The sequence below is a fragment of the Larus michahellis genome, chromosome 2 (assembly GCF_964199755.1).
Source record: "Larus michahellis chromosome 2, bLarMic1.1, whole genome shotgun sequence".
Lineage (NCBI taxonomy): Eukaryota > Metazoa > Chordata > Aves > Charadriiformes > Laridae > Larus > Larus michahellis.
In genome coordinates this window covers 47,690,095-47,709,332 of record NC_133897.1, presented here as the reverse complement: position 1 = coordinate 47,709,332, position 19,238 = coordinate 47,690,095, and the positions used below count along the sequence as shown (strand labels likewise).

The 19,238-nt window shown below is 37.4% G+C and overlaps 1 protein-coding gene across 4 annotated transcripts in view; it reads right to left on the bottom strand.

The window, feature by feature from the left end:
* The window catches only part of NEK11 (NIMA related kinase 11), a 99,522-nt gene that overhangs the window by 77,669 nt on the left and 2,615 nt on the right, over window positions 1-19,238 (bottom strand). For all 4 annotated transcript variants that reach the window (XM_074575171.1, XM_074575173.1, XM_074575170.1 and 1 more), the window contains one exon: window positions 17,860-18,115. In XM_074575171.1, the coding sequence (XP_074431272.1) occupies window positions 17,860-18,029 (170 nt within the window). In that variant the 5' untranslated portion in view covers window positions 18,030-18,115. The remainder of the gene's footprint in view (window positions 1-17,859; window positions 18,116-19,238) is intronic.

Here is a 19,238-nt window from a genome sequence, read left to right as displayed (position 1 = left end):
CAGTGCAGGGCATTGTGAGGAAGCATATTTTGCTGGGATCTTCCTAATGAAATGTTTAAAAAAGGCATACATCACACAAAAGCATGCCATTTCCATCTACTTTACCAGACACTGAAGAATGGATCATTGGTCTACGCCTGAAGTAGCCATTTGAGACTATTAGAGAATATCATGGTATTTTACTGCAACAAAGTGATGAATTTCCAATAACTTTTGAATACACGGAAGGTAAGTTCCACACCAAAGGGATGTCTTCACAGTGCTTTTAGTAATTTCCCATTCAATACTACATGGTTGTAAAGTCCTAGTAGTTAAAGATGACAGCAATAAAACCACAGTAATTCACTTGATCTAAGGGGAAAAAAAGCTGTATTTCTTCAGAGGAAAATTTCTTCCTAAATCTCAACCATCAGTTTCTGACTAACGATGCATGAATTTTTACGTAAACTTATCTAATCCCCATCTGGCAGTGTGACGAAAAAAACATGCCGTTTGATTTGTCTGCATCTCTACAGACGTGCTTCATACTATGAAGACAGGTAATACCTACTGCAATCTTCTAATCTTCAATTGACACGGGGACATTATTCCTTCCTTCATATAGATCAAGTCACAGAACTGACAAACAGAATGGGTCCTTATTAAACCCCGCTTAACACAAGTTTCTTGTATACCCAACACAAGTTTCTTGTATACCCAAGACAGCAATAAAAGCCTGATGCGTTGATGTGTAGGGATAGCTTGTCATCTTAGTCACTCAGTGATTTCGACGTTGTCATCAGCTGTCAGACAAGACAAGTGTTTTTCTTATTAAAGTTCATTCCCAGGAGAACAAATCGGGAAAATGTACTTTTGTAAATAAGGTGTTGGTTTTCTGCAACACAATGCTAATTCATGCCCAGGAGTGGAAGTCACTTGCATCTAGAAAGAAAACTTTTGAGATGCAATCGAGACTAAGCATATCTGCATGCCACTGGTATATGTGTGTACTGTTTCTGTATGTAGATAAGGTTTGATTTTAATTAGAGTTTAAGACGACAATCAGACTTTTTACTTTCTGCCATGCTTTTGATACCTACTTAAGTAAATGGGCTTAAAAATTATAAATAAAAATTCAAAAAACTCTACATTGATTAAGTATTGACAAAGAAGTTATGTCAGGGTCCCAGAAGTCTCACAGAGAAAATGAAGAATAGTCTCCAGATCTAAAGTGGCTCTTTTCTGACAACTTTAGAAGAAAAATAATGAAGCTAAAAGTCTCCAATCAGAATTTCTTCTATGTAAATTAACTATACTTTTCAATATATAAAGCACCTAAAGAATGCTTAAATTTACTCTACCCCATTTCAGTACTTAAACAAGTAACTTCTGCCCTAACAGGCAGCTAAAATGGGCATTTTCTGTGATTTACAGGACTCCAAAGATAACACAAATTCGGCATCCCTGTTGATGTCAAATAGGCTGATAGATCCATAAGCTGATAGTGTTTCTGCCTACCCAAAAAAAACCACATTAGTAATCATAAGAAAACAACAAACTTTTCTTAGCTAAACAATCCTGGCTGTGTTTCCCCTCTACGAAGAGAATCCAGCTCTACACTTTGAAGGAGACAAAGTGTTTCTGTTTATACGATACAACCTGCATTTTAAGGTTGGCTTATAATAAAAAGTTATCTTTGCTCATATTTCACTCATTTTACTTGCGTATCATCTGATGAAAATCAGCATGGATCCAACAGCTTAGAAACATAAAGTTAGGTAACATAAAGTATTTTAAACAAACCTTTTGAAGCATGTGACATGAACATTTATTATGGATGTTGGGAATAATAGACTCCTGTTAAGATTTTGTCAAGACTCCATCTGGAGTAGAGATGTCCATCTGAAAGTCAAGTTTTTTCATAAAACCTGCCCCTATATTTTCTGCCACTTAGGCTCAAGTGTCAAGTAGGATTTAAAAGGTCCAAAACTATTTGCATGAACTCAGAAAACATAGATTTAGGAGGCACGTACAAAAAAACAGGTAAAAACACTAAAATGTGGATGCTTTCCAGATACAATACTTAAAACCACCCCTTTTGATATAATGCTAAAGGAGATGTACTGATTCTTTCCTGTGAGGGTGGTGATGCACTGGAACAGGTTGCCCAGAGAAGCTGTGGCTGCCCCATCCCTGGAAGTGTTCAAGGCCAGGCTGGATGGGGCTTTGAGCAGCCTGGTCTAGTGGGAGGTGTCCCTGCCCATGGCAGGAGGGTGGAACTAGATGATCTTTATGGTCCCTTCCAACTCTAACCATTCTGTGATTACATAATTTAAATTATATACCCAGACACATAAGCAAATCATAGAATCATACAATCATTTAGGTTGGAAAAGACCTTTAACAACAAGTGCAATCACAAACCTTACACTGCTAAGCCCACCACTAAGCCACGTCCCTAAAGATAAAATAAAATGTCTGAACACACAACTAGAAAACTTTGTTATAGAAGTGCTAGAAGATATCCCAAACTTAAATACAGAGCAAAGGATTTTAACTGTGTGGAAAAAAAAACCCTAGCCTTGCAATTTAATGGTGCAAAGAAACTTTGAACTTAATCTTGAACAGACCACAACTGAAAGAGTCTTGTAGTGAATGCAATCACATTTTAAAATAATAAGCGCCAACTATCACTGTTTACATCCATCCTGGAGGAAGCTGGGTCTGCTATGTGTAACAGCATCCATCCCCCCCAGGATGGGAAAACAACATGAGCGGGAAGCCCACTCCCCACCATACAGAAAGCAGCTGCCCTGCCTCCGCCGTGCCCGCGCCTCGGGAGACCTTCCCCGGGAACACCTTCTGGTTTTCATCAGCAAAACCTCGCTGGCTCGCATTGTCACGCTTTGAAATGCAGCCAGGCCAGCACACCATGTCTGAAAGCGCAATAATGTGGAGCAAATAGGGATAAATAGAGCAAGACTTAAAACAAGAGAAAAACAAGCACGAAGGTGGAATCCTCCAGGATACGGACACCCAGTGGGAATCCTTTTTGAGCTTTACTAGTGACTGACAATATGCCACAGCAGTGTTTATCTCAGTCTATTTGCACTGATCTAAAATTAAATGTTTTACAACCCATCTGGTATGTGTTTACATTGATGACATACTTTATTATTATATAATTTGGTTTATTGGATCAGAAGCAATTCTTAAAAAAGACAATCTTTCTCAAAATGCACTGTGTTTATTGAGTAAACTGCCACATGAATTATTGACTAGGTGTATTTGCTTGCTGACAATGAAGTAAAAGAAATACAACTCTTTTAATCTCAAGAATAAATAGGTAAAACTACCACAGAGAGGGTGTCCTCTGGGAATACATGATCAAAATTTGAAGGTTTTCATTAAACTTCATTTCACACAGGCAGTCATTCAGTTAATTGCAGCCTGACATTAGCAAGACCTGCTAGCAGGTAATCAGTGTGCAAAGCTGGGAATTTATCATTCCCAAGATTATATTTCCAAGTCATCCTGAATTCCATATGGAGAGTTGTGGCATAACCCATAACTGTGTATTGTATTTCTATCCACTCTGAACTTTGTAGGACTACCTCTTCACCCCGGTAACTCCTCTGGACAAGGATGGCCTGCAACTCTGTAAAAAAGTATCACCTCGCCTGCAACTGGATCTGAAATTGGTCATAAACAATAAAATAAAAGGAGTGCCTCTCTAATTAATGATCCCTTAAATTCTGTTTAGCAAACAGCAAACAGACAAGTATGATAACACAAATGGGGACCAAAATGATGAACAGGCGACAACCCTCATGCAGAAGTCCTGTCAGCACAACAGCTTCCACCATATTAAAACTCTGGGAAATTCAATAACAAGGACACCATCTGCATACAGACAAGATGAAGCCACCCATCACTACTGCTTCTCACAGTCAGTTGCTTTCTAGAATGTCACACAGTTGATGAGATTTGCACATTACAGCCAACAGCGTCGTTCTAAAATCCTAATTATAGATTTCTGTTGATAGCTGCCACACTGAAAATATATTCTGAAATTTAATTTTTGATATATAGTCCTGCCTGTCCCAAACTTTAATTGTTCTTTCTGTAGAGTTTACATCCAGATATTACAGATTCCCTTTGATTTGACATTCCGCTGTGCACATGAGGTACTCCTCATGTAAAGTTGCTTGCCCTCTGTCAGGCGTTACAGTTTCCTTACTTTTCCTTTCAGATCTCTCATGTTTGCACTTTTGCACATACAGTTTTTATTTGAAATTAAGATACTTTACTGATTTTATATGGCACCCTACTGCTTAGAATCTATATGTCTCACTTAGGCTGGTCTCCTAGTTGCATTGTAATTTTCATCTAATCCTTACCCATGATACATACAGTTATCCTGTTACTAATAATCTTACCAGATTTCTCCATCTGGTGTCAGTGACCGGCTTTCCTGCAGTTTACAGCTTAGTATCAAAAATTAAAATAATCATTCTTTACATTTTATGCATTATTTTTGGAGCTCCAGTATCTGCCTGGTCTGACAATTTAAAGACATTCATTCATCTAATGGGGAAAGAAGGAGCTGGTGAGAGCATGAAATGCAAAGTCAGCATACACAAATCAGTCCTACCAAGAATGAATATTTGGTTTTAGTTAAAGAAAGAAACACTCACAGTAAATTAAAAGCACTTGATTTCTGGGGGGGAATCAGGAAGATTACCATGCTTCCAATGAAAAACAAATTATAAGTGTGGTTTGCTGTTCCTACTTACATATATATGTTTACCTATTAGCCAAAACATTTCAAACCTAGAGTATTACTACACAACTTCTGAAATCAAATGTTGGGCTCCTTTTATCATTCCCATGGCTGTTACTAATTTATTACTTGAGCCATAAACCAATTTCAATTGTCCCACAATTCCTTAACTCAAATGCTGGGCTTCTTTTGTCTTTGTCATTCCCATGAACACTATTGATTTATTAGTAAAGCCATAACAATTGTCAATTATTGTTTTTTACTCTCCTCTAAAATAGCCTATTCATGCTGTTCACGAACATTCATAAACATCAAGAACTAATTTTTGCAGACAGCACCAAATTGCGCGGGAGTGTTGATCTGCTTGAGAGTAGGAAGATCCCTCTACAGAGGGATCTGGATGAGCTGGATTGATGGGTTGAGGCCAGTGGTTTAAGGTTCAACAAGGCCAAGTGCCAGGTCCTGCACTTGGGTCACAACAACCCCATGCTACGTTACAGGGTTGGCAAAGAGTGGCTGGAAAGCTGCCTGGTGGAAAAAGACCTGGGGATGTTGGTCAACAGCTAGCTGAATATGAGCCAGCAGTGTGCCCAGGTGGCCAAGAAGGCCAACAGCATCCTGGCCTGTTTCAATAATAGTGTGGCCAGCAGGACTAGAGAAGTGACTGTTCCTCTGTGCTCAGCACTGGTGAGGCTGCACCTCGAGTACTCACTACAAGAAAGATATTGAGGTGCTGGAGCGTGTCCAGAGAAGGGCAGTGAAGCTGGTGAGGGGTCTGGAGAACAAGGCTTATGAGGAGTGGCTGAGGGAGCTGGGGTGGTTTAGCCTGGAGAAAAGGAGGCTGAGGGGAGACCTTACCACTCTCTACAACTACTTGAAAGGAGGTTGTAGGGAGGTGGAGGTCAGTCTCTTCTCCCAAGTAACAAGCAATAGGAAAAGAGGAAATGGCCTCAAGTTGCACCAGGGGGGGTTTAGGATGGCTATTGAAGGAAAAATTTCTTCACCGAAAGAGTTGTCAAGCATTGGAACAGGCTGCCCAGGGAAGTGATTGAGTCACCATCCCTGGAGGTATTTCCAAGACCTGTAGATGTGGTGCTGAGGTACATGGTTTAGTGGTGGGCTTGGCGGTGTTTGGTTAATGGTTGGATTCGATGATCTTAAAGGTCTTTTCCAACCTAAATGATTCTATGATATTCCCTGAGTTAACCACTAAGAATTCAATTGCTATCCGAGCACTATAATATCCGTAGATGGATAAAATATAATTTCATTTTCTAAATAAGCACTTTAAAGAATTTAACAGTGCTTAATCTTTGAATGGCGATGAGATTTCATAAATTTACAAGTGAAATGGATGATTCATTTTCCATTTCCATCAGCAAGTCACAATTATAACACCTACAAACATTTTTTGAGCTGCCTAATTTTCAAATGCTCTAACATATGCACTAACACTGAACAGTTCAGCTCATAATGTAAACAGTTTATGGTTATTTGAAAATTAACAGTTTCTAATTAGTATCCCAAAGAAATGAGAGTATATTTTCTGGGACAAGATCATGAAAGAGAAGACTGTTGAAATAAATTAGCTTCAAGTAATACAGCTTGTATCATTTTCTTCTGCACTAAAATCTCATATATACAAAGGGGCACACTTCAAATTATTTTTGGTCAACCATATGTGTCAATGTTGGAAAAATCCATAATTATAAAGCAAAGCAGAGTACTTGTGTTATCCTCCACAGAACTGAACAAGCCATATTACTACTGCACAAAAGCATCCATTAACATTATTTATCTAGATATTCAATTGTCTTTATTTTGAATAATTCTTCAGGGCATTTTGGGTTGCCACCTACATTGATTTAAAATTACAAAATAGTAGTGGACATTGATTAATAAAGGAAGAATTTTCCTCTAAAACCATGTTTTTGAAACCTAGAATTTTTTTCCTTGACAGAAATGAAAAAATAAAATGTAATTACATTTATAGTCTATTCATACATTTCAGCTCTAAATCAAATACTAATTGAATTGATTGAACTGAAGAAATTTGTGTCTGCTCAGGAATATTATTAAAAATTATTATGGGGTACAGCCTAAATACCTGTGAATGTACTTTTTTTAGCAATACTACATCTCTACATGTTGCATTATCACCATCTACTGTTCATTCATCCTCTTTTCTACATCCTAGTCTTGTTTAAGAATGTAATTAAATGTCATGCTGCCACTAACCTAAATGGAATTTGAGAAGGAAATGTGACAAGGACTAAATAATTTGTTTATCCTCTGTATCTTTGAAGACTTAATTCTATCAAACATCAAATCATCTAAACCAGGCATTTGTCCATTGTGATCTCATTACACATACCTGGTACATTTCACTATTAACTTTTCTCTGCTAATTAACGTTCACTTTCAGAAAAAGGAGATAGTGTTACAGAACTAAAACTCGGATGCAGCGTTTTGTTTTCAAGTATTATAGAATCATAGAATCATTTATGTTGGAAAAGACCCATGGGATCATCGAGTCCAACCACCAACCCCACTCTACAAAGTTCTCCCCTCACCATATCCCCTAACACTACATCCAAACGACTCTTAAACACATTCAGAGATGGTGACTCCACCACCTCCCTGGGCAGCCTATTCCAGTGTCTGACCACTCTTTCTGTGAAGAATTAAACATCTCACAATTGCCACGTTACACTTCTTCAACTTGCAAACTTGGGCTACAGCAGCTGCCAAAAAGAATTTTCCTTGCATAGGAGTTAAATTTTGAGTTAGTTTCAATTAGAAATTTTGAAGAAAGACCCTCCTAACACCTGATCCATATGAATCAGTTTATAGAAAACAGAGAATTTTGAACAACAGGAAGATGTGAAGGGAAACCAAACACACTAATAATCACTATAAGAATGCATTCCATAGAAATTCAACTAAAACATTTCCTCATGTAAAATTTAATTGGTTCTTTCCTGAATGTAAGTATATTTGTAAGCAGAATTATGTTTCTTTCAATGTTGCAAGGATATTTACGTCAATAGTATTGTCCCTTCAGTGGAACTAATTCCCATAAGTAATTTAAATACTAATTGCTGCAACTTTAATGAGAAAACTCACTCTTCCTACATGTCTCTTTCCAGCAGGCATCTCCTTCAATGTTTATTTCTGATACGCATTGAATTATCTATGGTACAAAAAGCAGGGGAGGGGAGATAGAGATAAAAGGACAGTTTATAGCTTTACAAAAGCATGTTACTAAATAGTCTACAATCAAAGGCAAAGGGAATCAAGCAACGCTGAGGAAATTAATTGTGTGTACCATCTATTGTTAGATAAAAATCTTTTAATACTTTCTAGCCCTCCTGAGTATGATACTGTGGTCTTAGAAATCAGTGAAACATGAGGAATTCAAAAATGAAGCAACTACCCAGCCATATCGAAAAGTTCTTTTAGAACATATGAAGGGCACACCATGCATGTAAGAGAAACAGCGAACTAGAAATTACATTTAGTAATGTGTCACATAAGCACAAAAAAAAAGGAAAAAAGAAGGAAAAATACACTGACTGTCCAGCAAATCCAGAATTTATTCCACTCACTGCAGCAGTTTTCTCATTACAATGTACTGAATGCAACAAAGAGCCATAAGGCTCATTCTGCATAGAAGAAACGACAACATCCTTGATACAGACTTAAGAGAAAACACCTTGCCAACAAGGGTAAACTGCCACAAGATACATAGTTAGGCATATTCAAATATTGCAAAACCAAACTGTATCTTTGAGGTAAAAGTGGTCACATTTTGACCTCAGGTAATAAGGCAGTACCTCTCCATTTTCTTACGAAAGCTAGCTTACAAATGCATAAAAACCGAACATCAGTTTTAACAAAATGAATGAGACAGAAGTGATCTCAAGGCACTCGCTTAATTACAAAATCACTAAGTTCTGTTTCTGCTGTGCACCTCAAAGAACCAGTAATTTACCACCAATGCCTTAAGCACAATTCTCTGCTCAACGTTGAAAACTTTGAAAAACGATGAACTTAACCATCAGCACCACTCACTGCCTGTACACAAGATCACAACGTGGTGGGTGCTGCAGCACGGAGCTCAGCTCTGATGGAGATGAGATTTAGAGTAAACCCAAGTAATATTTTCTTTAAGGAACTCTGCCTACCGCTCCCATAAATTAAAGACCTAGTTGGAATACACTCCAGTCAAATGGACAAGTCCCACTGAAAATAAAAAAGCAGGCTACTTAGTCAAAGAAAGATATACTAAAAGCAGAGGGGGGTGGGGGAGAAAAAAGGAAAAAGGAAAAGGAAAAAAGAAGAAAAAAAAAGAAAAATCAATACCAATTCCACCAAAGCTCAAAAAGATGACTGAGCAGATGTAAAAGTTGTATCAGACGTGGCTGCAGAGGATTTTCACAGGCACCTATGTTACACCAGATGAATGAAAGGTCCTGAGATGTTCTGAATATTTGCCCTTTGATTTCAAAGAACACACAGAATATTAGGTTTTACATTTTTTTGAAAATGAGGGAACTAGAAATTTTAACAAAGGAACTGCTTACACCTGCAGCAAGGCTGTAGCTTTAAATTGCCAAATCCATCACCAGCATGGGCAGTACAAATCTCACATCCGTGCTCCAATGCCAAGCTACCCTGCAGCCCCCATTAGAGAATTATCCAGTCCAGGGACTTTCCAAACTTTCCTACACTGAGCTCTAAATAGTGCGAGACGGTCTATTTCTTGGATTCGTGTGTGACAAAACCATCAGTTCTGTTGTTCAACCAATTTCAGCAGAGCGTCCCTCTGCGAAGATGCAGGTGTGTTTGTTTCCATAGCTTCGTGGTAGCTGCATATAAGGGTAGGTTTACTGGAGAGAGGAACACAGAGCTGTAGTAGGCTCCAACGGTAGTGTCTGTCTTCTGTACCCGTATTGTACTTTGGCACTGTCACATTCTCACTGCAAGGTAGGTCTGCAGCTCCTTACCTCCATATGCCAAAGGTTGCTGAGAAGCCCTACAATGCCATGCTGGGCTGCAGGAGGTGGGGACTAAAGCATCCTCCCACATAGTCTCCAACGAGAACTGCCTTAAATGGCTCTGGTGTTATCAAACTCGTCTCTGAACCGGTATTGGCCTACACTAGAAATGCTCTAAAACAACTGTGGACAGAGCTGCAACTGCCTACCAAAACTGAAATATGTTTACAGATTCACTCTCTGTCAACCTCCATTTGCAGGTGCACTCCTAAACTAAGGCACAAGAGCATCATCTACTGCTACAGAGGTTTCAGCAAGGACTTCAGTGCTTAGCTAGGTCCTGACTCCCACAGCATTGTTCACAGAATATGAAAGTCATGCTCAGCCACTCAAGTGGAAAGCTTGTGAAGAATAACTTCTTAAACTGCTCTAGCTAAACCAGCAAGACCTCTCTGTCAATGTTCTTATTATCTCTTACCTGGGGCCAAGATCGACTGTACGCCTTAGTGGCGAAAGCAACTCAGCTGATACCCGGTAGCCAGAGCCTTACATGAAGAAGCAGAGGCACACTTGACTGAACCAAGCAAAAGATGGTTCACTAAGAAAAGCTTATTTAAAAATAGGCAGCAATCAGGAAGGCCCTATAGGAAATGTGCCTTAGTTCAGTTTCCAAGGAGACCATGAATATCTGTTCACATATCTAAAATGACCTGATGGATTATAGTTCTAATTTCTAGTTTTTATTATTAAAAGAGGGAGACGAAAAAAGGAAAGCGGCATAATTAGATGAACATACACATGACAACTGGCAAGGAGTCATTTGTTACTGTTTTAATCAATTCAGTATCAAATGACCATTCCCTTGGAGTACCTTCAGAGAAGCAAACAGGCAGCAAACACAGGGATTTGACGACACAGCAAGCTGTTGATTGTCACTTGGATATTTGTAAGTTACAAAACTCTTCCACCTTTAGATTTTATTTCATTTGTTATAAGAAGTCATAAATAATTGAAAGTCATGTGATAAATTATTCAGCTAAGCGCACAGTTTCCAAGGAATCATAGCATGAGTCTGGATTAATGGTATAATGCAAGTCAGTCGCAGAAGTTGAGCTGACACCCCACAATTACCACACACAGGAACAGTCCAGGGAGTCTGGCGCTTCTCAGCGTGTGCTTTCCACCACAGGGACGTATAAGTACCTTGTGAATATTTATGAACTAGAAGTCCCTATTGCCTACTGTGTACTGCAGCTGCTTGCCTATGCATGGTTATGAATTAGTGAAACTTAACCCAGAGCTTCACTTGGCACAATTGATTAGGACATTCATTATCTATAAGCGATAGCGCTGTCCTTCAAGACGACTGCTGAAAGTAAATCTCTACTTTAAAAGATTTTGTCTTTAACCATAATTACCTGTTATAATTAACAGATAAACTACTCATCAGGGACTGGGATAGAAGTGACTGCAGGGGTATTACTGTTTGCTGTAAAAACGCTGGTACAGTCCTGCTACTTTTTTTATACAAACCAAGTTATCTAATTATTTTGGCTAGGTCTAGGTCCATGATGTCCAGAAACAAAAGCCAACTCCTCAAAAATTGAGACAGACTTTTGCAAAATCATACGCAGCCAAGAATCTGGAGAAAAAAAAAAAACATAAAAAAACCAAACCAAACAAACCCAAACACCTGCAGGTGTCCTGCATTTTGAAGGTGATTTGTAAATTTAAGTAAATTTTCTCTGAATATACCAGTAAATTCACTTACTAAAATTCATATAAACTGTTTCCTGGACACAATATTGAAATGCCTTTCTTCTCTTTATCATTAGAAATTGCATTTGAACAGATAATTGAGACGGTAGTTTTATAAGACTGAGCTGCTAAATAAAAGTTTCACTTGTAACTTTGCCAATGAAATTGGCATTGTATTCACACATAGGTGTGACTTGAATTTCCTATCAAATAAGATCTAATAAGCTTCAAAGCATTTACATATTATATGTTAACAAAGAACTGACGGTAGATATTAAAGGTCAAGTACACCGGAGAGTTGCAGAATTCCTAGTTTAATTGTCCCACCAGCATTTCCAAATTTTTCCAGTTGTCTTAAGATTAGCAGCCTTGTCTACCAAGGAAAAATTGTCTCTAGCAATCACTACTCAACTTAGGGAGTTACCATCAAGTTTCAACCAAATTTGTCTGAAGGACAGCAATTTCACAGATCTTAAGACGACCTTATTTAGTGATCTAAGTAGGAAGTGTAAGAGCCTTAAATTAGTGACCGCTGGATCTCAAAAGTTATACATTGTTTGAGTTGCAAATGGCCAGTGCACATATACCAATCATCTCACCTGTGCTCAGTGACCACCACAGGTTGACCTGTCTCTTTTCAAGCCACTAATTAGGGAATACAGGAGGAAAATACAAATATTGGAGGGATAAGAGAGGGAAGGGAGAAGCTGGAGCTATGATTAGAGGAAGTAAAAGAAAACGGCACACATTCCAGAAAAAGGAATGTACTCATAACACGTGTGGTGAAAAAGTAGGGCTTCCTGTGGTAGGATAAAGGGACAGAGGATGCAAGTCTACAGGAAAAGCTACGTTTCCTTCCCACCACGCACAGAACAGCTTCTTTTCAAACTATAGAACTGACCACCATATTAGGCTCTACGTGAGGATCAAGCACCTACAGTGTAACTAAAGGTTCTGCTACTATTCAGCAAGATTAAGATATCAAGGAATGATTCTCAAGTAGGGGCCCAGTTAATTTCCAGGCACACCACAGCCTCACTACATGGACACAGGCAAACTGTTTAACCTCCCTGTTTATTGCCTTTGCAAACTGGATAAAAATGCTTTACACCTCTGAAAAGCGTTGTCAGGTCCCAGAATGGAAAAGGTGGTAAATGCATGTAAAGAGTCATTCTAAATAAACAGTATTCCATAGTGGGCATATATGGGTCTAGAAAAGTGACTAACTAGTGCTGTTTTTTCCTTGCTAGGAACATTAAATTATACAAATTGTAAAGAAAAACTCCAGCTTCACTACTGGTGCAACTTATACAAAAGAAAGAGAAGAAAGTGAACAAAAATACCTAACAAGTCATTTTTACCCATATTAAAGCTACCGTTTTTTCTTCTTAAAAGAGCCTAACCCTCTAAAAATTTGTGACACTCCACTAATGGGCCACTACTGCTGTGCATCCCCATCTAGCATCCCTAAATTCAGTTAAAATCCTGGAAAAAATGATCAAATACAGCAAATACTTGCAGGAGCATCCAGTCCTTATTTGGATTCTAGTTACCTATTAGCTAAATCAGTTTGTAATTTGAAATGAAGATTTGCCAAAACTCATTTTAGAGACCACTAGAATGGAAAGGCAGTGTCAACATTAAGCAATTCAAACTCAATTCTAGTGAATGTACAGTATTTGGCTCAAAACCAGAAGATTTGCAAATATTTAACAGGGAAAATATCAAATAATACACAAACAAAGCCGTTCTGTGTAATCTGGGACTAAGCAGCTTGCTTTCGTACAAACATACCTCTTGCGTTTAACTGATTTTAGGGTCTAAGATGATATAAATTTTGATCACAGTTTCTTCCAAAACTGGGGGAAATTGATGAGCTCTCTCCTGTGTGGATTGTCTAGTACGTAAGAAATTTATTTCGTAGTGAAGAGTCTCCTAGGTTCTGGCCCTTCTCTTTATGAAGGCATTCATTTTGTTCTCTACTCCGCTGTCTGTTTTCACATAAGTTGCAGGAACTTCTATCTTTGATGTTTAATCCTGTCATACTTGGTGACAATCATCCAACAGGATCAAAAGCTCTTGTAGAAGATGTACAGCAGATGGCACAAATTTCTTCACAAACATGGAAGAAAATAAGTCACCTTCCCTAGCCATAAATCTAAAATCAAGAACTTGCATTTTTCTTTTTAGGAAATTATTACAAAATATGAAAAAGTTATTCATCACATGTCTGCACAAAGCAGATATCTCAGAATGAGGTAAGTGTGATCCTGAACTCTAACAGCCAGTCTGAAACAACCCCATAGTGGCACCATCTCACTCCAGAACACTAATCACCGGTTTGGTTTTCTCCCTCTCCATTGTGGGTAATATTCCTTGGAACAACATAAAACACAAGCAATACAAGCAGAGAAGCTATTGTTCAGCAAACTTAAATGTCAACAGAACCTATGAAAGTATATATAAGAATACAGGACAACTTGCAACTATTATTTTCTAAAGGAAAATGGAGTTCATAGACACCAGAAGATGTATGGTATGAATAGGGATTTTTCTGGCCTAGACATTCAGCTGTTTAGCTATGTCTGTAGCTGGCAGCTGTTTACCAGCTACATATCATTTTCTACTTGAGACAGGATGGAAGGTAAAATTAAAATGAAAAAGGTTTTCAGACTCGCCTAATAAAAAAAGGCGGCAAAATTATAGATATCCCACAGGACTACGAACATAAAAAGTTACCAGAAAATATAATTTGCAAAAAATACAATTTAGAAAGTGAAAGCAACAGGCAAGGAATATGTCATACAATGCAACATTTGAGAGGCACTTATAGTAAGAGACCTACATGTCCTACTATACTGGTAGGATGTCATAACCTTATTATTTTATAGTACACAACTCATCTATGTCACACTGGATGCCTCTGATCTAGTACATGCTCAGAAGGTCAGTAATCCTGATCCCATCCATACACAGAACTGGAGATCAGCATGAAGCTGGCATGCACTTCTACAAGAGGCAGGTATTGCTGACCTAAGCAGCTCTATGTGGAGAGTTTTATGTGAAATGAGTCTGTTAACTTGAGGCATGCCCCAAATAATCAACCCTCTCTCCTTCCCAGCTGAAGCAATTGCGTGCATAGCACTTCAGTCACCACAGCTATGATCCTTTAGGTGTAACAAAGTACAAGACATACCCAAAACCTATTTCTAAAATCATGCAAAAGCTTTGCTGAGCATACATGAAATTACATTATAACCATTGTTAGTCTCTGCACTAACTCATTCCGTAGACATTGCACTAATGGAAAATTGAAAAAGATATCCCTGAACAGCTTCTGTACCAATATCCAAGCTCTCATTATTCTTAGGAATTTGTATTCTTATGATTTATTCCTATGGTCTTTCACAGTGCTTTAGACTGTAGCAATTTTCAGGAAACTATCTGTGGCTGAGTTGACACTGTATATAACATTTGCCTAAGGGTGTTCTATATCACCTCTGAAACAATAAAAATAGATTTCTAATTCTGGTGAGATCATTTGGGACCTAAATATCTCAATTCCTTATTTTTCTGCCAAAGTGCTTTCAGAGCTGTATTATTTTTTTTTAAGGAGTAAGAAACATAACCACCTAATTTTTCACTTGAAAGTATATATATATACTTCCCAATAGAAAATATAACAGAATTAGTAACCTGTACAGTTCCATAAGAGAATATTTTCTGATTTGAAAGTAGTGTTGAGAACGTGACTTCTAGTATATTTCACCACCTTAAGAAACCAGTATTTTTTAAATAGAAGAAAGTGTCTATACTCTGCCTCTTTATGGTACTTGAGCTTTCATGTTCATCTGGTCCAGTCTTTTTGTCATCTATTAGCAAATAAGAGATAGAAAGTTGGGGGAATCTGCTCTTCAATCCACGTTTGTGCCTCGGAAGGAATTAACTGTGATACACAGGTACCCCCTAGCGATGAAAGGATGAACTACAGCATTACACTAGCACTGAGGCTTGTTAAATACCGTTTTAGTCACAAAAAGAGACTGATAGAACAAACAAAAATAATATGTTATTTCATACTCAGGCTCTGTCCTGAGGATGGCAGAGGACACAATCAGCCTCACCCTTAACAAACCACAGGCATGAGATGCTGCAGGCACTGAATGTTTGTTCAAAACACAGTCACTCAGAATTAAAGTTCTCCAAGAAAAATTCTAAAGAAAAAATAGAGATAATAACTACTTAAAACCAAAGCACACATTCCTTATTTTTGAGGTTTGGCAGCTTGTGCTATAGCAGCAAATGTGTGCAGACACACATTTCCCTATGCTGTTAATATTCTAAGAGTGAATTAAGTAAGAGCTGAATTCTGAAGGGTTTTATAAGCTCAGTTCCTGTCACCCTCTTTGCGTGATAAATTATTTTAACAGAAAAAGAAAATGAAAAATATTTTCTATTGTTTTTAATGAAAGTTTTCATTAAAAAACATTTTCATAGCAAACCATATCTAAGACTAAGAGAGATCCAAAAGTTTTATAAAGCAGCTGGAAAATGCTAACACCTTAGTGGCCTCTAAACCTAATCCAAGGAGCTGAGAAGCTGTAAATTGATGTAGAAGGAAAACAAGTGAAAGAGTTCTGTCATGGCTGCACATTTATTAAAGCAATATCGCCAAGAATGCAACATCACAAACAGCAAAAGTGAGGCACAAATGAATCAGAAAAAGCTCTTTGATCACATAATTGCTCATTAATGTGTTCATCAATAAGGACCGATAGACCCCCATATTTAAAGGTATAATGTATTTCTGGCTGAAAAGCACATTGATGAGATGTTCCAGATTTTAAACAAAAAGCCTCACAAATTTTATTAGATAAAACCAAAAATATTCACATTTACATTTCACTTGGTGTAAGTATCAAACCAATAGACAAGCACAGTTCTACACAACAGGAAGTCCAGCCAGTAATGCATTACCCAGGCACCCAACTTTAAACTCAGACATAGAAATGTCAACACTTTGAAAATGTTCTTTTGTCTGTGTGGCTTCAGAATCCTAAAGGGTTTATCAACCAAACTGACGAGACCTGTCCAAATTCAGGCAGGTAAAAAAAAAAATAAGATCAAGGTTTCCTGGCAATTAAAAAAAAAAAAAAAAAGTGTTATCAGTTAGGTATACAGCAAATGGAAACGTGTTTACTGGAATTTCTGTAACTATTCCTTCTCCGGTCTCATTTAGACAACTCAATTATAAAAAGATAGGACATGAATATAGTACAGTTTCTTTTGAGACCCCTCCAACATCTGAGTCCTTACAATGACACAGATTGATTCCTGAAAGCATCTGATTAAGTGTTATCAAAAAAACTTTACTAACAGTAATGAAATAAGAAATCATCAGAAATGAACAGGAAAGACCATTAAAATACACTCAGAAATTCTGACATTTTCATGTTCCCTTTAAAGGTTCCATGCTTTAATGGGCATATATAACTGAATGACGCATTATAGAGCTAGATATTGCAGTAGTGGGACCTGATTAGACTAAGGAATCTCTTCTTCCATGTTTTTTAAAACAAAAATGTCACATTCATGAAAATTGATAAGCATGGAATGGAAGACCCGGCACTTTAGCAAGTGTTCTGAAGAAAGAACTTCAAGAACCAAGTTTATTTATAAAATACAAATACATCAAAAATAAACTATACAGTTATATTATACACACATATATTATATATTGACATAATTATGAAATGATAGCTTATAAATTATAAAGCTTTAAGCCTTTAACAAACAATTTTGTTAAAAGAAGAGCAAATTTGTGAAACCTGGCATATACCTTTGCCCTGCTTCTTGTCAGGACAATGATAAAATTTACCCCAGTTCTGAGTAAATACAAGGGCCTTTTCCACAGCATATATCTTACATTAGCAACTTGTCCAAGGTATGACACTGGGCAATAGGTAAGCTACATATATTTTTACTGTTTTTATTATTTATTACGAAGCTTCAGAAGTGTACATCACTATGGACATGAGGGTCTGAGATTTTCTATCTACCTCCATTCTGTCTTGCACAAGTAATTAAAAAGGATAAAAAAGGATAAAATCACAATGAGAGAGATATAGCTGATAAACTATTTTAAACAAAAACAGATTCAGTTGGAATGCTGAGGCAGCATAAACTCTGCTCCTATCTTATGTCCTCAATAAGTTAAACAGTTAAGGCTGCAACGTAACACCAAACTGAAAGATGAGACACAAATACAAAGAAAACATCTACAATGCAAGAAACATGTTACAATATTTTTTATTTAAAGTATGCCAAAGGTTTACTTACAATTCTTCTCCTTGTTTTGCTTTTCTGTCAGAAACCAGATACACACTTCCGAAGCTTCCATTGCCAAGTTTCCTCTGAATAGTGTATCTTCTTGCAATCATAGCATCTGAGCAAGCAGAATTAAATCTGGCAACACTGACATGCTTAGCAATTTCTTGAAATTTCAGCATTGCTCTGTGTAACAGAAACTACACAAATTTCTCTAGAATTTAGCTTTCAAATCCTTTTAATCTTCCATGGATGTTCACAGGAAACACTTGAAACAGAAAAAAATTGATTTGTCAATGCATTATTCTTATTAAAATCTTCATTTAATACTATCACAGTGCTTATTGTGCTCAGCTTACAGCAAAACACAAATTAAATGGAAGCATTAATTACTAAGATGTGGGTAGCAAACTCAATAAAGAAGCTCCAGACAATGTAGATGTGACATAGTCAACCTTCCTCTAAATCAATCTTAAATTAATTCAGTAGATTGAGAACACAAGGAAAAAGAAATGCAGGTGCTTATACATTCATTTATTTAAAATTTCAAGTGGTTTTTGCAAGGACAACTACACCTGTGTTTTACCTGAGAGTTCCACTAGATATGGCACTCTTCTTCAGCAAATGTCTTTATACCAGCATGATACCTAACACCAAAAATGTCTGTGTTTCAGGATACAAGTTTCATTATTTTTGTATATACTCAAGCATAATCTCCACCCATAGTTTGAGTTCACTCCCATCAATAACTACAAAGCTGTTTTCTCTGCTCTTTCATTTGCCCCTCACGTTTCACCATCTAGTTCGGTGCTGACCTCACAGCTTCTATGTTATTCACTACTAATTCACTACTAATAATATCTTCTGCAAATTAGAGCTTCCTGGCTACCCACAAGCCTACAAGACATTCAATAAAAAACACTCCTTCCAAAAGTTCCTCATTTCTCCTGTGCTGTAATAATTCTTTCTTGACCCACCTTTCTAATAATTTAGCTTTGCTTCGGAATTCTTGTCTAATTGAGGTCCTAATTCTGCAAACATAGGGACCGCAAAGGCAAACCTCTAGTCTTTCTATGGTTTTCAATAACTAAACATGAATTTAGAATAACTTTGTCTCCTCTACCTTTCTCATTCCAAATGATAAAGGGTAGGTGTTTCACTGCACATAATAAAAAAATATTGCTTTTGTTACCTTGCCTTTATATAATGCTAGCTGCATCATTTGTGCTTGAAGATCCTTTGGAGCAAATAAAGACATTGCAAGATCCTACAATCAGTGCAACTAACACTACCTATCAGCATTGCCTGCTGCAGTGCACTGTGCCCACACTGGGTTTGCTCACCATAGCATTTTAACATCAGTGCAAGCACATCAAAATGCTTTTTCTGTT